This window comes from Pteronotus mesoamericanus, unplaced genomic scaffold, assembly GCF_021234165.1.
Source record: "Pteronotus mesoamericanus isolate MK-2021 breed Mesoamerican mustached bat unplaced genomic scaffold, CSHL_Meso_final contig_90, whole genome shotgun sequence".
Classification (NCBI taxonomy): domain Eukaryota; kingdom Metazoa; phylum Chordata; class Mammalia; order Chiroptera; family Mormoopidae; genus Pteronotus; species Pteronotus mesoamericanus.
The window spans coordinates 20,224,395-20,251,505 of NW_026555277.1; the positions used below are offsets into that span (position 1 = coordinate 20,224,395).

Sequence of the window (27,111 nt, forward strand, 5' to 3'; positions counted from 1 at the left end):
AAGGAGTTCCTGTTTGAGGTTTAGTAGATTAAGTATATCCAGTGTTATAAAAATCAAGAATAAATAAAGGAATTAATATTCTTCATTCTGTAAAAGGAATTCCTTTACTAGGGGATGCATGTAAGTACTAGATAAATAAAACATTATTATTAACAAAATTGCTTTTAATTTTATCTAAAACTCTTAGGCATCATAACCTCTTTCAATTGTTAAAATAGTTGTTTTTATGCATCCTTATTTGATCTTTAGTTGCCTTGCAGTTAATGTACGTGAGAATGAAGAGGATGTGTTAGTTATATCCTGGATTGTCAAAAACAGAGACATACAGGAGAAGGCATAAGGATATGAATCGCCTCCACCAGTATTTCTATTTCCACTGGGTAAGGAGCCTTTTATTAGGGAGGTACAGTTCCATGTGGAAACTTCACAAGAGTACGCTGACAGCTGAGGGGGTGGAGGGATTGAGCAAAACTTGGGCATGGACACCAGTATAGTGATTGCAGTGGTAGGGAAGGGGGGTAAGGGGCCTAAATGGTAACGGAAAAAAATACAGTAAAAAATTTAAAAAAATAAAGTGTTCGCTGATGCGGGGGAGGGGGAGAAAGAAACTTAGTTCATGCAAGTTCCCTTACAACCAAATTTTTTGTGCTTGCTCCTGTGAAGCCTTCGAATAATGCAGTACATTGCCCCTTTCCTAGTCCCTTTCAACCTTAGGAGATCATGGCTTCTTTTAAATTTGCTTCATGTATAGGCCTGTGAAAGGAAGGAACTTTGTTCTTAGAGAATTCGTTAATCAAGATACTTCTGTGTTTACCGTCTCCCCCACAGTTAGAATTAATATTCTTTGAAGTCATGGAAGGGACTTTTTGCTTCCTTTCTATCCTTTGTATTACTTAGTGCAATGCTCTTTGTAGGCTAAGTATTTTGAAGTATTAGACCCTAAGTAAAACTTGGGCCTTTTCTACTGAGGGTCACTAACCTACCGAGAAGGTATATATATGAAAAGCCAATTATAACTTTTTTCTTTAACTCATCTGCTGTATAAATTAATAACAAAAGTTAAAATGATGTTTGTTTTTTTTTAAAGAATAGGCACACACTAGAAGAGGATCCTCAAAAATAGAACCCTGGTGTATGCTTAGAACCAGATCTATAAATAAAAGGAATGTATCAAAGATGGAAAATTCAGTTTAGGTTCTCATACTCAACATTATGTGTCAAATTAAGTTACCTATGTAGAGTACTTAACTACATAAAAAAATGAATAATAAACTGAAAATTTGCATAAATATTGATTGCTGGGTGGAGAATAATTTACTGAACTAAGAATTCAAAATGAAAAGAATTTGTACGTATGATAACTTTAAAAAATAAAACATTGAGCAGTGTCTTTAAAAAAAACATTCAGCTACATAAAAGGTAAAACCTAAGGGAAATGTTGCCATATACAAACATAGGTAATATCTGAGTTTGTAAGGAGTTCATGTAAATTCAGTGGTTTATTAAATACCCAGTTTCCATTTGGTCAGTTTACAAATGACACCATTTAGTTCTCAGCAGAACTGAAGATCCTGTGTTGCAGGGTAAGAGATAAACAACCTCTGGTGCCTTATTCAGATGTGTAGTTAATGGCCCTTAATCCCCTACAACTGTCACTTATTTTACATTATGTGTCCGTTTCTCTTCTTTTCCTTCTCTCTTCTGACTTCCTCCCTCTTCCTTTTGATGGGTCCTCTTCCTCTTTTTGTGCCTTACTAAATTTGACAGAGTTTTTTTTCTTACTGTTTTGTTGTGTTTTTTTCCCCCATCTGATTTAGTTTCCTTCCTCTTGCTTTAATTTTGAAAGAGTTTTATCTTGCACAGTTGGGGGCACTCCTTGAACCTGGGAGTCTTCACAGCCCCTCTTCTGTAGTGCCTGTTTTTTGGAGGGTTTTTTTGGGGGCGCGGGGGAATTATTTATGGAATTAGAGCAGCATTGGAATTGTGTGTGTGTGTGTGTGTGTGTGTGTGTGTGTGTGTGTGTGAGAGAGAGAGAGAGAGAGAGAGAGAGAGAGAGAGAGAGAGCGCGCGCGCGCAAGCGCTACTGAAATATATCTGGATGTAAAGAACTAAAATTTATTTCTATATGAATAACCCACAGAAGCATGGGAGTATGCTAATGGAGGAGGAGTAGTTGAGGTGTGTTAATTAGGGAATCCTGATGCTGCCTATTTTCTTTTTAGTCTTAGGGAGTACTCCTAGATTATTCTGCTTTAACCAAATTGTGGCTCTGCAAAGCTCCATTACTTTTGTCTTGCAGGTCCTCCCAGTAATTGTAATACAACACACTACAGCAGTCTTCAGACTTTAGTGAACATAAGAAATACCTGTGGGAATTTGTTGAAAATGTCCCACTCTCTGGAAATTAGTATTGAGTAGATCTTGGGTAGACAATTTAAAACTGACTTTAAATGAAGCACTCCAGGTAATTCTGAGGCATGTCATCAGCAGACCACAATTAAAAAATCATTACTGGACAGGATCATGACCAAACTCCTTAGTGTGGCTTATAATTTTGACCCTACCTTTTCTCCAGCCCCATTTTCCAGAGGTCTACACAACACAACCTTGCAGAGGCACTTACACTTTATAGGCTTTTGGTGATTTACGGCACCATGTACCCAAACACTGCAGCATAAGGCAATGGTAAATCACTGCTGCATTTTTTCCCTCATCTTACCTTTCTTATCTGAAAACCTTATAGGGAGACAGCTCACGCCTTCACAGGGTCAGGGCCCACTTGATGGCATGCAATACCACCACCATACAAGCTGTGCTTCAGAAATGTTAGCACTTAAGAGTTCTCACTTGTCTTACTTTCTCACACCTGTATATACTTGCACACGTTGGATGGACCCTCTGCCTAAAACACCCTTCCACTTATCTGCTTTGCACATCATTCTTGAGATGTTACCTAAGCATCACACCTTTCATCATTCCTTCTCAAATTGAGTTAAACTACATTCATGTAACATACTTCTATTATAGCACTTAACACAGTGTTTCATCATTGTTTTCCTTGTCTATTCCTTACTGGATTATATTCCTTCAGGACAGAGGCTGTCGTGTTCATCTCTGTTCTTCCAGTGTCTGGCACGTGGTAGATGTATAGTAAATATTACATCTTGCCTCTTTGCCTCTTTGGAACACTGAGCATGCTAGACTTAGAGAAATGCTGTAATGGCAGCTCTGTGGTCCTGTATTCTGAGAGATTTCGTGTGGTTTTAAATATAGATTACTTATTTTTACAAAAAGCAATTATTTTTGAATTATTAAAAGGACAAAAAGAGGCACCCTAACTATATACCCCAGCTATATACCATGTATTTTTCTTGCCACTCTCTCAGTATTTGATTTGTGTAAGTTTATTTCCTCTCGGGACTTCAGTTTCCCCATCTATAATATCTCTATCTAAAATATATAATAGCCTTCTTTAGTGACTTTTATACTGGTACTATGTCCTTTGAATAAAATCCCATTTCTTCCCCTAGCCCTTTTCATTTCTATGAGTAAGAATCCAGTTGTCTTGGGGTGGGAGTGGGGCTTGGTTTTCATGATTCTGTATGATCAGATCCCACTGTAGTCCTTGACTTAAATCTCACTTTTGTTCTGAATGTATTCATTCAAATTTTTAAATCCTAATCTAAGCCCAGCCTTCTTGATAAAGATCATTATTCCATCTCACATTGGGGAAATTGAATAGTAAACAAAAATAACTCCCAAAACGAAGGTTAGTAGGGAAAATATGCTTGAATTATTAACTTCATGGAAAATTTAATGGGAATAATATTGTTGCATACTAAATGGATGGTGTCATTATGTGTAGTGGAGCTTACTAACATTACAAGTTTTAACTAATAGTAAATGAAGCATGATAACTCACTATTATTTATGAAATGAAACCAGCCAGCATATAAGCAATGGTTGTGTTTCCCCATTATTTCTATTTGTATCCATGAGTAAAATAAATGTAAATTAGTTGAAACTATTAATTATTATTACCATAATCTATGATCTTTCTCTAAAAAACATGATTTTGAAATAATATTCAGGCTAACTAAACCTCCTCATTAGCTTAACTCTTCCTCATTTTTTTTCCCAGTTGGATGTTTCCCAGACATCTCTCAGTCTACCTTCGAAACAGAATCCACACCCTCTCAGTGTGGCTGGAGGGGAGAATAGGAAGAAAGGTCAGAAAGGTCCCTTGAAGGCCTGTTGACCTGCCAGCAACTTTGGATTTTAGTTTATATTCAAAATGTCTGCACCTTGCAGGGAGTAAACCTTTTCTTTTGTGCTAGGACACGTTTATTCTTTCAGGACATAAGTGCAATGGAGCAAGAATTTAAGTAAAACTTTAATATATTCCCCCAAAGTACCTAATCTAATAATCACAGAATAATAGTATTTGTTCTAGTATAATTATAGTTTCCTCAGACCTATTTGTACATCATTAAGGAAAAGCATCATATTAGAAAGTATTCATTTAAATCCAAATGATTTTAAAAGCAAAATTTATAAGCTCTATTTTCTTTTACTTATTCTTTCCTTTGTTTGGAGCAACAGTTGACTGACTATTGTATTATTTTATTTGCATTTTATGCTGCCATCATTATGAGTAAGGGCATTATGTTGGGAAAATTCAGGTTTAGAGTTGTGATTTAATTGGAGACAGACCTTGATATATAACAAAAAATGAATTTGCGTACTAGATTTGCTTACTTTAGACAGTGCAGGGACTAAAAAAAAAACATGCTGGGGGCTGCTTATTTGCTGTGCATAATAAACAGAAATGATGCCATAGTGGAGGAAAGAGACTGAAGATCAACATCAGTGTCAAGAGAACAGAGAGTGCTATTTTAGAGTGTAGATCCTTAAATGTTGCAGAACCTAAACTTTTATTGGAAAAGTCTCTGAATAAGTGCCTAAAGTTAATTTTTATAAAAATAACCCAGATGGTAATAGGAATTCAAGAAATACTAAAATCGACAAGTTATATTAATGGTAAAAGTTGAATAGATGCTTCAAAATTTCCCTGTTCCATTATTCTACTTGAGTCTGTAGTACTCTAGATAAACAAAACTATTAGTGAAAATATTTAAAGAGGTTTTTTAAATGCAAATAATTATTGGATTTAAATATGATAAGAAACTCACAAAACCAGACTTTGATGTGGAGTCTGCTGTTCTGTATGGTTCTGTGGTAATTTAAAATACTAAAATTCATTTTGAATGGTGCTGTGTTTGCCCTGTAAAATTCTGTTTCCTTTTTCTTTTTCTTTTTTTCATTGTAGCATCTTCTTTATGGGCAATTACAGTATGTGCTCAGAAGGAAAGTGCAGACATCAGTATCATCCAAAAGCAGAATTCCTCCTAATATTTTTGCTTCTAGGTTACTCTAATGTGTTTAGTTTTGAAAATTAGGGAGGAAGAGAAAGCTGACCATTATCCTTCCCAGTTCTGTTGCTTGTTCACTCCCATTATGAAGACCAGGTATTACCACTACTGGATGTTCTCAAACTAGCTGTGTTGTTATATAATAAGTCACCTGATCACATGAGGTTTTTCTTTGCAGTAACATTTTATATTGTTCATGGGTAGATAATTTAATGAAGGATGATAACAATTGAGATTGATCTGTGGATAGTTGAGCAATGAATAAAAATCTTAGAAATAGTATTAACACAAGTGAGTTTAAGAACCAAATCTCTTCAAGAGCCACATTTATGAATTGGAAGATTAGTGGATTCATTTTCATTTGTCAAGATAGAATTCCATGATTTATACATGCTTAGAGTAGTGAAATTAAGAAATTAGAACAGTTTCTATTAGAGATATTGATAAGCTGTTATCCTTTGTAGTTAATTAAGCTTAAGAAAATTATTTCCCTTCAGTGATTAAAATGAGATATGGTCTGAATTTTAACCTTGTTAGAGCTAATTTCAGTTTGATTTTGTCAACATTATTTGACCCTTTCTGCAAATTTTTATATAGTAAAATAAGGTTTAAATTTTAACTTAATGATATCTCATCAGCTAATTAGCACTTTACCTATTCATAACCACATTTAAGGATCACAGAGGTAATTTTGTTGATTGCTTCTTTGGAGGTGTAAGATAGTACAAATTCTTATTTGAGATTAAGGATATCTTTAATTTCTGAAGAATTTTTTAAACCATCTGGCAGGTTGTATCCCAGATATTTCCAAGATCCAGTAGAACAAAATATGTGTTTCAGAAATATGAGTCAAGAATATAGAATATACAATTATGATACTAATTGTGTCCCTAGGAAAGTTAATAGGTATTACTCCAAGTTGAAGGAAAAAGATTTGTAGTCAGATAAATTTTGAAACTATAGAATATGTTGTTTTAAACAAAACTAAGCTTTACTGAAGAGGTCTCTGAGCTTTTAATATTGAAATTGTTTTAATTAGATTAATTTTACTTAAAGGACTTTAAGTTTCTGGTCAGTCATTGATCTTATTTTGTTTTGTGTAAACTTTCCCTCCTTTCACAAAGTAATATGCAAGTTCCATGTCAGATATGACATTTTATTTTTTAAAGATTGTATTTATTTTTTTAGAGAGAAGGGAGGGATGGGGAAAGAAAAGGAGAGAAACACTGATGTGTGAGAGAAACATTGATCAGTTCTCCACCTCCAACCAGGGAACCTGGCCCCATAACCCAAGCCCTGACTGGGAAATGAACTGGCAACCTTTAGGTTCCCAGGCTGGTACTAAACCTACGGAGCCACACCATCCAGGACTATCACATTGTTTTATTAATGGGAAGAAGGAAAATACCTTTTTGTTCAAGGGACTATACTTAAAAAGTCACCACACAGGGAAATTTTGTATACTAATTTAATTCTGGTTTTCTGTTTCAATTCTAGTTCCTTGGATTTTGCAGGAACAAATGGGCAAGTGAGGGAATAGACAGATGGGGGTACAAGGTGAGACAAGGATAGGAGGAACTGATTCAACAAACTATTAAAATTTTTGTTTTTTCTTTTCTCTGAAATGCTTCTTGGACTAAGCTTTTGCAAGATACATACTTATTTGTATCTAAACAAATTTTTACAAAATAAATAACTTGTTGCATTACAGTCTTCTGGAATTTTGTGGCATTTGGGGCATTTTTTAATCTATTAGTAGAGAGAACTGTTCTGTCATATCCTCTAATAATGGGAGTGATATTCAATTTTTACATTATTTATACTTGTGATTCTGGTCATAGTAGGATACAGTTCACTCCTTCATAGTTTTCTAAAAATTTGAAACTTAATTGCTCATTTCTACTCACTTGCCAACCCTGACTCCAGAATCACTTCTAATTTCCTTTTATAATATAATCTTTATAGTTTTGAAGGTTTGACTCCCAGAGAGTTGCAATATATATCAGAACACTCACTGCATAAGCTTTACTGAAGAGGTCTCTGAGCTTTTAATATTTCCATTTCCACTGAGATACCTTTTCAAGATTAACCTGTAACTATCTACTCTGTGTAAATGTGTTTCAGATGGAGCAGCTATCAGATGAAGAAATCGACCATGGTGCTGAAGAAGACAGTGACAAAGAAGATCAAGACCTGGACAAAATGTTTGGAGCCTGGCTGGGAGAGCTAGACAAACTCACTCAGGTTAGAAATAGTGCTTGAAAAACTGGTTAAGGGTTTTAAGTCATCACCGTGTGCTAAAAGCTTATGGTATGTTCATAAGGACATGGATGTAGGTTATATTTTTAAATACTTCTGTAAAAGGAAAATGTCCAAAGCATTAACAAGTAAATGAATAATACTATAGGACAAGATATTACCTTCTCTGAGTATTTGAAAGTTTTAAAAAATACTTGTGACAGAGATTCTGTTCATCTGTAGGGATTAATTAAAATCTGTTTCATAAATTGAAATTGCTGGTTAAAATATTTTAAAGCATAAAATTTTAAAGTCTAAATTTTAGTAACTCCTATTTCATAACTTAGTTAATTTGAATACATTTTACAACATAAATATCTTCACATGCAAATATTTTCAATTACATCGTTCCGGAATACTGACAAAATTCCATTCCCAGTTGCATTTTAAAACAGTGCAAAGCTTTTTCCATTTTGGTTTTATTGTATCTTGAGGCTTTTTTGTTTGTTTTTACAGAACAACCTTATCTCTAAACACGATCACTTTGAATAAAGAGTATACTGTTACTACCTCAGTTAATACATTATATTTAATACATGAAAATGGTTATATGTATTAAAACAACTTTACCTTTATGGCAATGAGAAAAGTAGAACAAAAATTATTTTCATTCATCTGTTAATATCTCTGGGAAGAACTTTTGTGTAAAATTGCTTAAGTATGTGATTCCTTAATTAGTAGAAAAGATGCTAAGGTGAAAACTTAAAAGTGCTGGTTTGTTTCTTTCTATTACAGTCTGTAATTAACTGATACTCTCTTCACATAATTCTTAGACCATTTTGAAAAGCAGACATGTTTCTAACCAGAATTTGTTATTGCTGAATTTTGAGAATGCTTTCAATTCCACTAGGATCTCATAAGAATCATTCTCTTCATCTCTAGTCAGAAGAAATAACATTATTTGTTGAGAGAAAGGTCTTATATCTATCTGTAGTTATGAAACCATATCAGTTTAATTCTTAATTTTTTACAAAAGGTGATTTTGGCATAGAGATGATGGCTAGGCTATGCAATTCTATGCTGAGGAGAAAAAGGAAAGAGGAAGTAAAATGGAGGAAACAGAAAATAATGTATGAAGGAATAAATGTATGTGAAGTTCAGCTGGCATGTGTGTGGGGTTTCCTTGGCTGTATGGTTTAAATGTTCATACACGGGAAGGGGACCATAAAGAGAAAAGACAAATAGGTATCACTTCAGCCCTCCTAGATGGAGTGGTACTCCATGCTACTCCACTGCAGATGGTATTTCTACTGGCTCAGTACCTTTAATTCTTCTTCATATTTTAAATCCCCTGACATCTAAATGTGGAGACCCACTCACCAAAAAAGTCGGCTCCTTAACTAATGCTATGACTGTTCTTTTTATTATACAAATCTGTCTTTAGAGAGAAAGACATTTTAAAAACTGTGTAATGCGGCTCACTGCTAAGGTCCTTTTTAACACTTTAGAAATTTTCAAAGATTTTACTAAGTTAGTGGCTAAAAATCCAAGATTATTTTTGTTTATTATTTTAGTTCACTAAAAAATATCATCTATGCACCTATATCACACATACAGTGTTAATGGGATTTTCACTTTTATATTAAATCAGGTTTAAGTTTTAAGTAGTTGGTGAATCTTCTGAAATTATGTGTAAAATTGCGGGTGTATTTACATTTTTTCTGGGAGATTCATAGGTTTTTTTCAAATTCTCAGTGAAGCCCTAGATTAAAAACTACCCTACTAGATAATCAATTTTTTGGTATCGAGTATTTCTTGGTCTTTCCCTTGTTGCCCCAGCTCCATAGACACAGAAGATAATTATCTGTTTATTTAAACTGGTAAGTAAATTGACTTTTAATATGCCCTGTTATATTTTACATTTTGTAAAGTTACTTTACCAAAAACATTACCTACCTATTCATCTTCATTTCCACTGACATAAGGAGGTTTAGGGCTTAAATTGCAACAAAAGAACTTAGATTTGAGGTTAAAGAAATATTTCCCGGCTGTTTTGTGAAATTTTGAACTAAGGCACTGAATGATCATAAACCTCCTTCATATGATAGTTCTGAAAACTGGATGGATGCCCTGGATGGTGTGGATTGAGTGCCAGCCTATGAACCAAAGGGTCACTGGTTTGATTCCCAGTTAGGGCACATGCCTGGGTTCCGGGTGGGATGGGGGGCGGGGGGCATGCGCAAAGCAACCACATGTAAATGTATCTCTTCTTTCTCCCTCTATTCCCCTCTCTCGAAATAAGTAAATAAAGTCTTTTTTAAAAATTAAATAAGTAATAAAAACTGGATGGACACTTGTCGAATGGATTCACTTTCTCTTGAGATAAATGAAGATGATAGTCTAATCTAATTCCATGATTCTACTATCCAGCATTCTTTTTTATTTGAAATCTATTTGATAATTACAGATAGAAATTAAAGTTTTGAAAGACTAATCTCAACATTTGAAAATTATTTAAATAAAAGCTAAATAACTACTGACCCTTACCCTGAATTTCTCTGTTGTAAACATCTAACTTTCCTTATTGTAGAAAGGTTAGAAAAAGTGTCATTTTAAAATGCGGTGAGATAACTTACCAGATATCCTACCCTGAAGTGCAGAATAATTCTAGACTTAACACAAACAGTATAGCTGAGTTACAGTGTGCCCTCATAGTACCTGAAAAGAACAGTGATGTTCCATTATTGTTTAAAGTTGTAGCCAGTCTGTTAAGGTCTTCAGTCTTACTAATTTTGAGTCCAGAATTGTACCTTATTTCAGGGTACTTCATACCAAGAATGATGCTGTGCTAGACCAAAAACAAACTGTTCTGAGGAAAGAGATAACAGAATTATCTGCATCACTTTTTCCTATGTATCTTACCATGCCTATGTTTATATGCCTAGTTTATTTTATAGTGAACTGATGTAAAATGAACTGTAGTTGTATTTGATGTATTTGGAAAGATATTTACCCTGAACTATGACAGTCTCAAGTGCCTTAAGTAAGATAATTATCTAAAAAATAAAAAAAAACTGTAACCAAAATAATATGAAAACCAATATATACTTAAGGCTATTACCTAGAAAAACTAAGATTTTATTGGCTATTCTGTAATAATTTACTTAAACATAAAACAACTTTATCTTTTTATATAATTGAAGCATGAATATAATGACTTATAAAACTTTCTTTTTTAAAGAGTTTAGATTCTGACAAGCCCATGGAACCAGTGAAAAGATCTCCTCTTCGCCAGGAAACAAACATGGCCAATTTTTCTTATCGCTTCTCCATATACAACTTGAATGGTAAGATGTAATTGGATATAAAATGTAAAATTGTATACTAAGTTATATAATGTAGAATCAATACAGCTACAATTCCAAATAGCTTGATATAAAAATGATATGTATAACTTGAATGAGTTCTTATATTTATTTATGTATTTTAGTACTAATAATTATCACAGAAAAAAAGAAATTGGAACATAACTAAAATAACATTCTAGTTGAGTTACTAATAATTGACAAAGTACATACTCAGGTGGAACCCCACAAAAATTAATAAAGTCCAGTAAAGATACTTGTTAGTAATTTTGTAATCAGCCCCTCTGGCCTTTATTAATGTCTTCTACCTACTCAACTTCATAGTACTTGAAGTTTATATTCCAATCTATAATTTTTTTAGGCTTTACATTTCTCTTTATGCCTTAAACACTTTAGGCGACATCTCAACTAGGGCACTGATCATATTAACTTAGAGCTTCTGGTAAAAAACTGCCCTGGGGATGTGGTTAAAACTAGGGGTAGTGTATAATTTTTGTATTATTTTTACCTTTTCCTATAATCTGTTCTCCTCTGATTGCTATAAATCTTAAAAGATGATTTGTTTGCTTCTAAGAATTTCTCTTGGAATATAAAACAAACAAAAATTTAGAAATATTATACCCGAGAGGCTTTAGGCCCAGTAGGATGACATGTTTTGCTTCTTCCTCCAAATTCATTAACTGATTTATAATAGACTGTGCACATTCCAATTCAGTTGTTGTGGAAACATCATGTGTGTTGTTCATTGCAGAAGCTCTGAATCAGGGAGAAACTGTGGATCTGGATGCCCTAATGGCCGATCTTTGCTCTATAGAGCAGGAGCTCAGCAGTATCGGTGCAGGAAATAGTAAGCGTCAAATCACAGAAACAAAAGCCACTCAGAAAGTACCTCCTAGCCGACATGTATCAAAACATGGCACCTTGAAAGGATTGTCTTCATCATCTAATAGGATAACAAAACCATCACATGCCAACTACTCCCTGGATGACATTACTGCACAGTTAGAACAGGCCTCCTTGAGCATGGATGAAGCTGCTCAGCAATCTGTACTAGAAGATACTAAGCCCTCAATAACTAATCAGCACAGAAGAACGGCATCAGCAGGTACAGTGAGTGATGCTGAAGTTCATTCTATTAGTAACTCCTCTCGCTCCAGTGTCACTTCTGCAGCTTCCAGCATGGACTCTTTGGATATTGATAAAGTAACACGTCCTCAAGAACTGGATTTGACACATCAGGGGCAGCCAATTACTGAGGTAAGTAGATTGATTTTTTTTCCCCTGGTATTTTAGTATTAAAATAGGAAATGCTATTTTTTAAATGTAGTTTTAAATAACTTTATTTTTTCCTGCATTTAAAATTTATCAAGGATACCCCTGAGCAAAGTTTTAAAATCACCAAAAATGTAATATAGACCCCAATGCAGTGTCACAAAGATGAATAGGAAAAGACTTAGGCTGCCCCAATGGTGCAGAAGAGCTGTGCAGGGCTGGGACTTTCAGCCTGTCCTGCTGAGACCACCTGCACAGAGCTAGGATTTTTGGACTGTGTCTCCAGGGAGGCTTCTGTATGGGAGCCAGATGGGCAAGTGCTGTGCTATGTGGCTACATTGTGGGGATGCAGATCCAACTCCCCTGCAAGTTCAATCTGCACTACCTTGAGAAGGAAAAGAAGTGCCCGCCCCCTCCTGTAGACTTATGGGCCCCACCCCCAATGGAAGATTGTTTGGATCAGCCTTACCAAGTCCGATATACCCTTGCTAGGCACCGTTTCATGAGAAGGGAGAGTGGATCAGAGCAGGGACATTCAAAGTGTGAGACTCTCAGAGGCTATTGTTTGGGACTGGTATGAAGTGCTTAGCATCCTCCTTTGGGTTGGGTTGGCATCGTCCCCAGTAGGAGATTCTTTTGATCTATCCCCCTGAGCCTAAGGTAGCTGAGCTTGCTCTTGCATAGGGGACAGCTGGCTACACCTGTCCTGAATCTGCAGCAATCCCGCTACGGGGAACTGGAGTTGAAGAATCTGGCAGAGACTGAGGGGTTTGGCTTTGAAGCAGGTTACTTTCCCCTAATTGAGTGGCCTGACTACTTGATCCCAAGGTAGGGGACCTACAAGCCCACTATCATCAATGGATAGACGTTCCAGACAAAAAAAATCAACAAAGACACAGTGAGCATAAACAATACACTAGATCAGATGGATTTTATAAAAAATATTTATTGATTTATATAGGAATAAGAAAGGAAAGAGAGAGAGAGACATCGGTCAGCCACCTCCCATACATACTTCACCTGGGAATCGAACCCACAGCCTAGGCATGTGCCTTGAATGGGAATCAAACACCAACCTCTTGGTAAACAGGATGATGCTCCAACCAAATAAACCACACCAGCCAGGGCTAGATCAGATGGATTTAATTAATATTTATAGAACATTTCATCTCAAAGCAGCAGAATATACATTCTTCTCAAGTGCACATGGAACATTCTCAAAGATAGACCACATGGTAAGGACACACAATAAGTCTTAACAAATTCAAGAAGATTAAAATCATAGGCATCTTCTCGGATCACGATGGCATGAAACTAAAAATCAACAATAAAAAAACTCAAAAACAAACATATAAAAGCCAAATAGCATGTGATTAAACAATAATGGGTTATCAGTGAGATCAAGGAAGAGATGAAAAATTATCTGGAAAGAAATGAAAATGAACACACAGGTGTACCTCAAGAAGCAAGAAAAGTATCAAGTAAACAGTCTAAGCCTACACCAAGAGAACTAGAAAAAGAACAACAAATAAAGCCCAGAGTAGGTAATAATAAATAAGGAAATAATAAAGATCATTGTGGAAGTAAATGACAGAGACTAAAAACAGTACTAAAAAAATCAATGAAACAAAGAACTGGTTCTTTGAAAAGATAAACAAGATTGATGACCCTTTAACCATACTCATCAAGTAAAAAAGAGAAAGAAACCAAATAAATAAAAGAAATGAAAGAGGAGTAGTAACAACTGAAATCACAGAAATACAAAGCAAAAGATTGTAAGAAAATACTATAAACAACAATATGCCAACAAATTGGGCAACTGGGGTGAAATGGATAAATTCCTAAAAGCATACAGTCTTCCAAAAGTGCATCAGGAAGAATCAAACTTGAATAGACTAATTACAACTAATGAAATTGAAGCAGTAATCAAAAAGCTTTCAGCAAGCAAAAGTCCTAGACCAGATGGCTTCACAGGAGAATTTTACCAAACATTCACATAAGAACTACACCTATCCTCCTCAAGTTATTCCAGAAAATACAAGAGAGAAGACTTTCAATCTCTTTTAAAAGGCCAACATTATCCTAATTCCAAAACCAGATAAAGACACTACAAAGAAGATAGTTATAGGGCAATATCCCTGATGAACATAGGTGCTAAAATCTTCAACAGAATATTAACAAAGCAGATCCATCATTGTATCAGAAAGATCATACACCATGATCAAGTAGGATTTATCCCAGGGATGCAAGATTGGTACAATATTTGCAAATGAGTAAATGTGATACATCACATAAACAAAATGAAAGATAAAAATCACATGTTCATATCAATAGATGCAGGAAAAGCATTTAATAAAATATAGCACCTACTTATGATAAAAACCAGACAAAGTAGGAATACAGATATCATACCTCAACATAATAAAAGCCATATATGGAAAACCTACAGCCAGCAATCATACTCACTGGGCAAAACCTTAAAAGCATTTCCCTTGAGATCAGGAACAAGACAGGGATGTCTGCTTTCACCACTCTTATGCAACACAGTACTGGAAGTCCTAGCCACAGCAGTCAGACAAGAGGAAGAAATAAAAGGCATCCAAATTGGAATGGAGGAAGTAAAACTGTCATTATTTGCAGATGACATGATATTGTACATAGAAAACCATAAAGACTCCACCAAAAACTGTTATATTTAATAAATCAATTCAGCAAAGTAGTAGGATACAAGTTAATACCCAGGAATTGATAACATTTTTATATACCAATAATTAACAATTAGAGAAACTAAGAAAACAATTTCACTTACTACTGCAACAACAAAAAAAGGTACCTAGGAATAAATTTAATCAAGAATGTGAAAGACTTGTACCCAGAAAACTAAAGGACATTGAAGAAGGAAATTGGAGAAGCTACAAATAAGTGGAAGCATATATTGTGTTCATGGATGGGAAGAATCCACATCATCAAAATGTCCATACTACCCAAAGCAATGCCTATTAAAATACCAGCATCGTATTTCATAGATCTAGAACAAATATTCTGAAATTTTATATGGAACAGGAAAAAGAGTCTGAATAGTCTTGGCAGTCTTGAGAAAGAAGGACAGACACAGCTGGAGGTCTCACAATATCTGATATCAAACTTTACTACAAGACCATTATAATCAAAACAGCCTGGTACTGGCATAAGAATAGGCATGTAGAACAGAAAACACAGATAAACCCATGCCTTTAATGGTCAATTAATATTTGACAAAGTAGGCAAGAACATACAATGGAATAAAGACAGTCTCTTCAATAAATGATGTTAGGAAAATTGGAAGATGAATGCGAAAAAAATGAAACTAGACCGCCTACTTACATCATTCACAAGAATAAACTCAAAATGGATAAAGGACTAAATGTATGTCATAAAACAAGAAAAATCCTAGAAGGAAAAGTAAGCAGTAAAATCTCAGACATCTTTTGTAGCAATATTTTTGCCAATATATCTACTAGGGCAAAGGAAACAAAGGAAAAAATTAAACAAATGGGGCTACATCAAAATAAAAAGTTTCTGTACAGCAAAATGAAAAGGGAACCTATTGAATGGGAGAACATATTTGCCAATTATACATCTGATAAGGGGTTAATTCTCAAAATGTATAAAGAACTTACACAACTCAACACCAATTAGACAATACAATTATAAAATGGGCAAAGGGCTGGAATAGATACTTTTTCAAAGAAGATATATATGGCCAATAAATGTATGGAAAGATGCTCAGCATCCCTAATCATCAGAGAAATGCAAATGAAAACCACAATGAGATTATCACCTCATACCTGTCAGAATGACTGTCATCAACAAACAACAAGTGCTGGTGAGGATGTGGAGAAAGGGGAACACTTTTGCACTGTTGTGGGAATGTAGATTGGTACAACCACTGTAGAATGCAGTATGGAGATAACCTCAAAAAACTAAAAAATAAAAATGGATTTGCCTTTTGACCCAGCAGTCCCACTTCTGAGAGTTTATCCAAAGAAACCCAAAACTCTAATTCGAGAGAACATAAGCACCCCTATGTTCATTGCAGCATTATTTACAGTTGCCAAGATACAGAAGCAGCCTGTGTCCATCAATAGATGAGTGGGTTAAAACCTGCGGTACATTTACGGAATGGAACACTACGTGGCTGTAAAAAATAAGGAAGTCTACCTTTTACAATGGCATGGATGGACCTAGAGATTATTGTGCTAAGTGAAATGAGCCAGTTGGTGAAAGACAAATACCATATAATCTCATTTGTATGTGGAATCTAATGAACAAAACAAAATGATGAACAAAATAGAAACAGAGGCATGGATACATGGAACAGACAAAGCTGTCAGAGGGGAGGGGTTAGAAAGGGAATGGATGAAAGGAGGTGAGGGGATTAGCCAAAGGACATATACAAGGTCTGTCCAGACGGTATCCAGCCATATAACATGAAAAATAGAGGCACTTATTGAAGAAAATACAAGAAACAACATGCGTAAGACAGTGACATCTCAATCCCCTTCAAATTATGCACCTTGGGACCTCACACAGTACTCCCAGTCACCATCAGCTGCCCCTTCATATTTTTCTGATCTCATTCATGGTCTGAAATCTTTTCCCTTTCAAAGGTGATTTTAGTTTTGGGAAAAGCCAGAAGTCAGAGGGCACCAAATCTGAGCTGGGGGTGGGGCTGAGTCACCCAGGTAATTTGATGTTTCACCAAAAAAAAACTCTGCACAGGATGGGATGCATGAGCGGGCGTGTTGTCATGATGAAGCTGCCAGTCACAAGTTGCCCATAGCTGTGGCTTTCTGAATCATCCAAAGAGTTTCCACAGAGGAATGTTCAAGCTTAAAACAGAATTTGATGCAGATTTCTTGCTCTACTCGCTCATTTTGTTCACTTCACAGCACTTAGTACTGTGAAGTCGTCATTGTTCATGCATTCACATTGCAGTCCACTCTCCTTGGCTGCCAAAGTTACATTGATGTCACGCAAACCATTCTCATAATTAACAAAGGCTGGACTTTTTTCCAGACAGACCTTGTATACATAACTCATAGACACAGGCTACAGTGTGGTAATGGCTAGAGGGAAGGGGGAGTTGAGGGAAGGGGGTGTGGGCAAAGGGATGGAATATGGGGACATTTGAAATAATGTAAAACAATAAAAATAACGTAAAAAAAGATTTAGTGTCTTCATTTTTTTTCCTATTACTACTTTAAATTAATGTTAGTTGCTTCACATTGATCAAAAACTTGAAATGTGGTTTATTTGACACTTTGCATAATATGCTTAGTAAGCTGATAATAATTGCTTAATGTATGTTTATTATAAAATAACAACTTAAGAAAAAGATTCATTCCCAATGTAATCTTCCAAGATTTTATTTTGGGGATTTACTTTATTATCAAAGAGTCAGTGTGGCGTAGCGGAAAGAGCCACTGGGCTTGGAATCAGAAAATTTCATTCTAAGTGTTTTCTCTGCCTCTCATCTACCCATAGGATCTAAGTGAGTTTATTCAGCCTTTGTGAACATCAATTTCTCATAAGAGGGAACTAATAATAGTACATGGTCTACCTTCATCATACAGTGGGTCAGAGAATCAGCAGTGATATATATAAACATATTTGTATAGATGAAGTTTTTCTGGATGTGATGGGATGAGGGTAAGGAATGGATTTGTGATCAAATAAGTTTAGAAAAAGTTGACTTTAATGAAAGTGAATTCTTTTTTATTTTTTCCTTTTTTTAAAAAAAATTTATTGGGGCGATACTGTTTAACAAAATTATACAGATTTCAGGTGCACAATTCCACAACACATCATCTGGACACTATTGTGCCACCCTAAGTCAAGTCTCCTTTCATCACCATTTATCTCTTCTATATCCTTCCCCACCTCCAAAGGTGAATTCTATATTGAGTTTTTTCATTAAGGAAAAGGCAGTTTTGCTAGAGAGTACCAACAAGAAAGAAGAAAATCAGTGGGGACAAAATAAAGCCAGCTTTCCATACAAATTCATTGTATTTACAATGCCCTCTATTATAGGGTAAAATAATTTATTTATGAATAACCAAAAAGTAAAATCTTACAAAACATTGTTTAAGGAATTGCACAGAAATTTAAAATTTCTACCTAGTGACATTCATTTTCCTGTCATTGATTTGATTTATTATATTACTTTTCATCACTCAGTAATTCTATGTAAATTCCATTTACCTAGCTTTGTTCTAGATAATGTAGAGTAAAAAGAAAGTATGAATCATGGTGGTTTGGAGATAAACTTGAATTTTATTGTTTCCAGAGAAGGCAAATCATATCAATCTAACAATAAATTTTCATTTATTTAAAATGAAATTTATACAAGTGGCATATATTCTATAGAGACTTTAAAAACTGATTTCTATCTTATCATACCTGAGGATTACATTTAGCACCAGCTACTTATTGAATAATAGTATGCATCATTTATGTCTTTTAGATTTACCTGTTGGGATGTGAGCATTATTTTATTAGGGATGTGCTTTCTTGTTTTTTTTCTGTTTTTGTATGTATTCTTTTTAATTGGATTTCTTTTAATAGGGTCAGGATGCATGGGAACAGAATAATCATTCAGGATCTCTGTGTGTGTGTTTCCACTTGTAACATACTCTTGTTATAAAAGTTCAAACAATAAAAGAGCAAGTAAAATACCCTGACCAGTGTGGCTTAGTTGGTTGGAGTATTGTCTTATACACCAAAAGGTTGCAGGTTTGATTCCTGGTCAGGGCACATGCCTAGGTTGTGGGTTCGATCCTGGGTCAGGAAACCTGTGAGAGGCAACATACTAATATTCAGTGGTATTATGTTTAACATAAGGGTTTAATATAAGGTTTAGTGAGTAAACCAGGAATAAATCAAGGAAAGGAGTTAAGGTCTTCTCTATTTAGTCCGTTCTTTTGCTTTGCCTAGATGAGTAGAGATGTAGCTTAACTGGAACTTGCTTCAGTATACCTTTTTCTGGATGTAGTTTGTTCTGATTCAAATCAAGAAAACTGAGGGAGTCATACTAGGTTCCAAACCCATATATCAAATTTTCCATACACTCATATGCAAATTTTTAAAAACATACTAGTTTTGCATGCATAGAGTTTAAAGATTCAGATGCATTGTTCTGTAAGACTTGTTACAAAGAATGCTGATACCTATAGAGACACGTGCACACACACCCCATTTTCTGTTCCCACAGTTAAACACTTTCTGCTCTTTCAGCTGATTGTTAGTGTACTTACCCCATATCATTAAATCTATTCTTATATCACTATTTCTTGATTTTTTTTTTCCAGTCACATGTATTATCTACTGACTTTTCACTCTGGAAGATTAGGAGCAAGTGCTCTTTAGACAACCCTCTGTACTTCTCCCCCCTTTTTACCTCATCCTCCCAATATATTTTGATTGGGTTACTGCTGCTCAGTGTTTATATTATCATGACTGTATACTTACAGTTTACAGCTAAACTCCTTATACTTTTATTACATTTCCTTTCTGGGAAATTATGTTTTGCTTTTCCTGGAATTAATAATTTTCTTTAGGTTTTAAAATATATTCTTTTTTTAAAAATGTTTATCAGTATTTCAACTCCAGACTTTCCCCCAGTTGATTAAATCTCTATTAATTTCATCTCAAAATTATTTTCTGTCTTTTGGAGTCTTTAGGATCATTCTTAGAGTTGTTGTTTTTTTTTCCGCTCTCAGATGGGAAAGCTTTTCCAAAGCAGGTTCTTCCAGTCCCCTGTAATGCAGGGCATAAGCCTGGCTCCCAGTGCTTTAGCAGCCCATTTGGGAAAGAAGGCTTGAGATGTGGGACCATCCCCAATGTTCAGTATATGATCTTCCATTTAATCATTCTAGATCAGGGTTTCTCAGCCCTCAGTTTATTGACATTAAGGGCGAGATAATTCTTTGTTGTGAGTAGCTATTCTGTGCATGGTAGGATATTTAGCAGCATCCCTATCATCTACCCACTAGGTACCAGTAGTACACACACCCCCTCCGGTGTGACAACTGGAAATGTCTGCAGACATTAGGACAAGTCCCTGTAAGGGGAAATTGCCCCCACTTGAGAATTACTGCTTTAAATACAGAGTTAATAGCAGGTCTGAGCCCTTTTAGTTCATGAGAAATGACCTTGAATATTCTTTCCCCTGTAATTTATTTACTAGAAACTTAGTTAAATATAGAATGTTTCCAGGTAATATTGTGTTTGGTAAATTAACTCCTGATTGATGAGCGTGTATGGATCAGGAAGATGGTGAGTGAACTTTAGAAGCCTATGAAAAGACACAGACCTTGACTTCCTCATGTACAGTGTGTGACTCTATTGTAAATTAGCTTGAACACATCTCTCAAGGGGCGCTGGAACCTATAATCATTAATTGTGATAACGTATTACTACTGGTTCCTGTGGAGCAGGAGGTTTTTCTAAGCCAGGCAATTTCTGTACTTATCCTACATGATCTCTTTTTATTAACAATGGTTGGTCCACAAAAGAGCCCTGTTAGGCTATAGAGATACTCTTCTGAAGATAGCATGTCTTATGCTAATGTACTGTGTATGTCTTTATGTGGAACTAAGGGAAGCTGGTAACAGGCTGTGGTCTACTTGGTCTTGTCAGTGAAAATCTAAACCTGAGTCTCTGCTGGTGGACAAATAAAGGAGAGAATCTTAAATATGCTTTCAAACAGTCCTCCTGCTTTTAGTCCCACCTTCACTTCTGCTGCTTCTCGAGACTTTTGAGGTTACATAATATAAATGAGAGTGCTCCTCTGCTTTTCTCCAGCGCTGGCTTAGTATTCAGCTTTTCTTAGGCCTGCTGATTTGGTTACCACTCAGCCATATTTTGGAAGTCCAGCTTCCCAGATTTTGCCATGTATTCTTGTGAGTTTGTCTTAAAAACAAGCAAAAGAACCTCACTAAAAAAAAAACAAAAAAACTTTATTCTTTTTCAGTAGGATTTGGGGAGGTTGTGGAGCTACCTCCTTATCCGTTCACAGTTTCCTTCTCATGTCTACAGCTTCTTAACCTGGAATGCCAAGGTGCACTTCTCAGCTTACCTTTCTGTCTATAGCCATTCCTTTTGTGATCTTATGCATTGACAATTCCCAAGTCTTAATACCCTATTTTTATTTAAGACACACTTTGCCCCCTACATTATCATCTCTAAAATAATTGTTCTCAACTGGGAGCTATTTTGTCCCCCAGGGGATATACAGCAATATCTGGAGACATTTATCGTTGTCAGTGATAATAAGGGTGCTACTGGCATAGAGGCCAAGGGTGAAATCCTACAATGCACATGAGAGCTCCCACAACAAAGAATTATTTGACCCAAAATCGTGCCAATGCTGAGAAACCATGTTCTAAAATCAGATGGCATCTATCACTTACTGTCAGCAAAGCGGCAGTTATCCTTTGTGTGAAGCCTTCTGTTGACAGTTTCTGATAAAGATCAAGCAAGTACCAACATTAAATCATCTTAGATTCAGTGAAATACGGATTTTATCCACTGTGTCCCCTGAACTCCAAGCCCGTACATCATATCAATATTTATCTCTATTTGAGTGTCTAATGGGTAGCTTAAACTCAGCTAGCATATAACTGATGCCCTGATCTTTTCTGTCAAGCTTACTTCTTCCACAGTCTTCTCCATCTCAGCTAATGGTCATTTCATCCTCCCAGTTCATCAGGCAAAATCTTTCACATTTTTATCTACTTCTGTTTTTCTTTTTACCCCCTTTTCAATCCAGCAGCAAATTCTGTTGCCTTTACCTTCAAAATATGTCCAGAGTTGATCGTTTGTTTGTTTTTTTAAGATTTTATTTATTTATTTTTAGAGAGGAGAAGGGAGGGAGAAAGAGAGGAAGAGAAGCATCACTCAGTTGCCTTTTGTACATGCCCTGTCCAGCAACCAAACCTGTAACCCACGTGCCCTGACCATGAATCAAACTGGCAACCTTTTGCCCAGCTAACTGAGCCACACCAGCCAGCGTCAAACCAGCATCATCTTGACACAGGGTTTTGCAAAAGCCTCCCAACTGGCCTTCCTGTGTTCACCTTGCCCTCAACAGTCTATTATCCACAAGACAGTCAGAGTAGTCCTATTAAAACCTAAGTCATATCTTGCTCCTCCTCTTTTCAAATCCAAGGCTTTGCTTTGTATCTGTCAGTATAAAACCAAAATCCCTAGTGGCCTACAGGGCCTTACTGAATCTGCTTTCCTTTTACTTCTACCCCTAGTTTCTTTTCCTCGCTACTCATTTACTCTGCCAGCCATACTGCCTCTTAGTTGTTCTTTGCCAGAATTCAGACAACCTCAGAGCCTTTTCACTTGTCCCCTGCTTGAACGTCCTCCCCTATGATAAACCTTTCAAGGATTTGTTCAAATATCACTTTATTTGATCACTCTAGTTTGAAATTGAACTCTTCTTCTGCCTTATGATTACTTTTTCTCTTTTATATATACTTAATTTTATCAGCATTTAACATACTATATATTTTACTTTTTTTATTCTGTTCATGAGGGGATTTTTATTTTTTTAATTTTGATTCCTTAGTACCTAGGACATTATGTGGTTCATAAGAAGCACTCAGATATTTGAATGAACAAATATGCATGTATTCATTCCATCTTGTCTAGAAGTCTGCACTCTTAAATTATCAACAATTATTTTCTTTGAAGATGGTAGATGGAGTGCCACAAGTGAAGTACCATGTGAAAACTCTGAAGAGTGAAACTTGTTTTTTACAGCTGGGTTCCTTAAAGGCAGTAATTATACCTAACTGTTTTAAGGACACGCAAGGCAGAATAGTTACTTTCAGCTGAAGTTTGGTGACACAAAAAGCAGTTAGAAAAATCAATTTGAGATTGGTTTTATTTCTCATATTGGAGAAATGGATAGTCAAACTGCTCATCTAAAAATAAATAATACTGTAGCTTTTCTTTCTGCCTCCTTGGTCTCTCAAAGCCAGCAGGGATAGTCACAGTACAATTTCACATCAGGAAGAGTATGTCTTTTTTTTCTCTGACTTTCTCTTTCTTGACTCCTAGTGAAATACTGTGGTTACAGGCACTTCACCTGTTATCTCATTTAAGCCTCCCACTATCCTTTTGATAGGGGCATTATTCCAAAGAAGAGATTAAGTAGGTCACATAACTGAGAAATCTGTATTTGAATTTCAGAACTAAACATTTGCCTTTTAATTTTTACCAGTGTCTTAAAAATAAAGTGAAGCTGATTGTTAAAAATGATTATTTCCAGAATGTTAAAGATTGTTTTAGCATAAAAATATTTCCCATGGATCAACATAAAAATGAATTATAGAGTAATTTCAGTCACTGTTCTTATGAAACCCATCAGTAATATTTATTTGCTAATATTTTAAATTACAATTCATTGTACTTGAAATAAATTCTAATAAGGGCTCTTCAAATCTTAACCAATGTGAAATAAATGTTGCAGATAATTTTCTGTCGTCTTTGTGGTATTTTCACATTAATTGATTAATTAATTAATTTCAATAAGACAGCAGTTTGCAAATATAAATGGCAATTACATGTTATAAATTTGTTTCAGATAGTGTTTACTGATAAAAGGTTAATGCTTAAATATACCTTTATTTATTTTCTGATGGGATTTAAACTTTAATAATTCCTCTGAATTTGGAGTTTTATACATGAAAAGGTATTTTAAAAGTGAAAATGATTTTAAAAACTATCACTGTAGTTTATGGAAAATTTAAAAGGTTTTTGCCTAATCTTAAGAATACTTGATGATTTTATTATATATATTATAATAGGAAAATATTTTTTAGTATCTGAGCTACTAAAACTTGAATGTTAATATTTTCTTCATATGTGTAGGAATTATTATTAAATGAAATTTTTCATGGATACCCTGTTATAACTCATAATATGCAACACATAGTGTCATAGCTTCAAAGCAATCCCTTCACTTCCTTTACTTTTCAAAATGATTTCAAGAATTAATGTGCCCAGAAGTTTTGAGGTATTGGAAAAAAATCAGAAATTGTATTTGTAGCATCAGGAGAAATCCCACTGTCATTGAAGTCCATTGAATTATTCTTAGCAAACAACCCTTTAATCTGGAGTATTAAGTGGTGGGAGGAAAGCACAGGACTTTTCCTAGAACTTTTGAGACCTGCATATCTAAACTGTACTATCCCTGCTGGCTTTGAGAAACCAAGAAGGCTTCCAAGATTGGGGTTATTAATTGATTTCTCAATTGTTGCAACTACATTTCTCTTAAATTTCTAATGGCTATGTTGCTGCATCTCACAGAAATTTATTTACATGTGCCAACCTGGTGTTTTAATTCCAGATTTTGCTGGCCTCACCTAGTGAGGTTAATAGTGGAAGGAATAGGTGTACCAAGTGAAAGAACACCTGTAGATTTGGCAAAGCCAAGGGAAATGTCTAGTTCTCACTCACAAACATGTTTCAAACACATTGATATCCCAGTCAACTCTGTCATAAATGCCCTGATTCTTTTTGTGTGTACTTCTTAGAAATCTGTGCAGTTTTTCTTCTTTCAAGAGGTTAAAAAGGCATCTTTATTTGGTTCTGGGTCTGTTTTGTTTTTCTTTTTTTGTTTTATATGTTGTGGAGGATGGTAAAGACTTTTTTTTCTTTTTTTTTGGAACAAGAGTAGAAATATGTCCATCTGTTTTTAAAATCGAGACTATAAAATATCAAAGAAATAGTTTTAAAAGCATTCAAATATTCACTGACTATATAATGGCCAGAAAAAGAGGAATAAAGAGAAGGGTGAAACAATGGCAGCTACTATATTGAGTGCTTATTCTGTAGTGAGCATTGTGATGTACATGTTTTAACACACTTAATCTGCCTGGGACCTTGTCAAATAGGTACCATTGCTTCTGTTTTACAGTGGAAGGAACTAAGGCAGGGAGTGACTAAATAACTTTACTAGTGATTTGAACCCAGACATTCTGGTTGTAAAACTCATACTGCAATACCATGCTGCTTTATCACAGAATTGAAGGAGAATCAAGACAAGGCTAGAGTGGCCAGTGCTCTCAGATCCGGGCTTTAGAGACAGAACTTAAATGAGCAGTAGAAAAAAGGCAAAAGGATTTATGCAGTAACATCCCCATCTTGTGGTGGTGGTTAGTATGTTCCTGAATGTAGTTAAAATTTAACAACTCTAAGCTCTCATCTAAATGAATTGAGGCTTATAAAATTCAGATGAGGGCTAAATTCTAATTCTAATAGAATTCTATTTCTAGCAGCCTTTGGAGATAAATGCTATTATTACCCCATTTTACATATGAGTAAACAGATTAAATAATAATATCAGAGTTACACTACCAGTAAATAGCTGAGCTCGGGCTTGAATCCAAGCATTCTGGCCCCAAAGTCAACATTCTCAACCATTCTCAACCATTATGCTATGCTTTTTTTTTAAAAATATTTGTGAAAAGCACATACACATGTCAATAGGAATGTAAATCTGCTTTATTAAAACAGCAATGTATGTTCACAAACCTCCACTTCTTCCAGTTGTAATCTAAGGTGGTAGCTATCAAAAGAAGTGCTTAATTAGTAACCACAACTTCAGTACAAGGCTATTTCTTGATTTATGGTTTGGCTCTTGTGTTCAGATCAATGCTATTTTATGTATTCTCCCTCCCTCCCCACCCCGTCTAAGATTCTGGCTTATAAATCATACTTCATTTTAACATGTCTCAAGTTCTGCTAAAAAAAAAAGTAGTGACCCATTACTTTGCAGAGATTTGTGGAGACTTTTTTTGATATATCGATGGAAAATTTGATAGTTTTATAACAAATAGAAGTTTTGGAACTAAGAATGTTTAGACAAAATTTATGTGGAGAATTGACTCTCAAATTTCATTTTTATTATGTGTTCTGAGCATAGCTTTCAGATTTAAAGTAGTGATGAAGAGTAGGTAAAAATTAGATTGGGGGAAACAATTTTTTTGTAGGAGAGTAAATGTTTTGTGGACATGAACCCTAATTAACATTAAATAAGTTGTTTTTGTCATTCCATAATCCCTTTTCATCTCTATAATGTAACAACATTTAATCTTTGTTTGCAATATACTACTTTCTGTTTCTTGTCACTTTGCATACATATATTATTGGTAAGGATGTGTTGAATTTTAATAGCCACAATATTCCATTATACTGTTAACATGGTACACAGGCATAGTCATTTCTTTCTGAACACTTTAGATTTAGATTTTTTTTTTTTAAATTAACCAGTAGACATTTGGAACTATGTGAGCTTGTGTGAGAGTCTAGAGATAATTTTTAAAAACTTTATCTTGAAATAATGTCAAACTTAAAAAAAAAAAACACGAAAGAATAGTACAGAGTACTCATGAAACTCATTGCTCAGATTCACTAATTTCTAACATTTTACCACATTTACTTTATTCTTATTGTACATACATTTTTTTTTCCTGAACTATGTGGAGTTAATTGCATGCATTATGCCCCTTTAGCAATTAAAGCATCCGTCTTTGTTTCCTAAGAACGAGGATATTGGCAACATAGATTTGATAGTACTCCCAGTGATACAGTGATTGACATAGTGCTATAGAATAGGTTTAATGAGAAAATATAGAGGGAGGAAAGCAAAAACAATCTTCATCTGGCCAAGCATGTGGCATTAAGACCAAAAAATTGTTATTCATATAGTCCCAGGCATAGCACTTGGCTGTAAGGGATAAAACTGA

At 35.0% G+C, this 27,111-nt stretch overlaps 1 protein-coding gene across 3 annotated transcripts in view; it reads left to right on the forward strand.

The window, feature by feature from the left end:
* RAPH1 (Ras association (RalGDS/AF-6) and pleckstrin homology domains 1) overlaps positions 1-27,111 on the forward strand; it is an 85,832-nt gene that overhangs the window by 18,328 nt on the left and 40,393 nt on the right. For 2 of the 3 annotated variants that reach the window (XM_054585775.1, XM_054585777.1), the window contains exons 2-4: positions 7,557-7,676; positions 10,912-11,017; positions 11,787-12,292. In XM_054585775.1, coding sequence (XP_054441750.1) covers positions 7,557-7,676; positions 10,912-11,017; positions 11,787-12,292 — 732 coding nt within the window. Of the gene's footprint in view, positions 1-6,929; positions 6,990-7,556; positions 7,677-10,911; positions 11,018-11,786; positions 12,293-27,111 lie in introns of all 3 variants that reach the window. The other variant, XM_054585776.1, reaches the window with a different exon arrangement.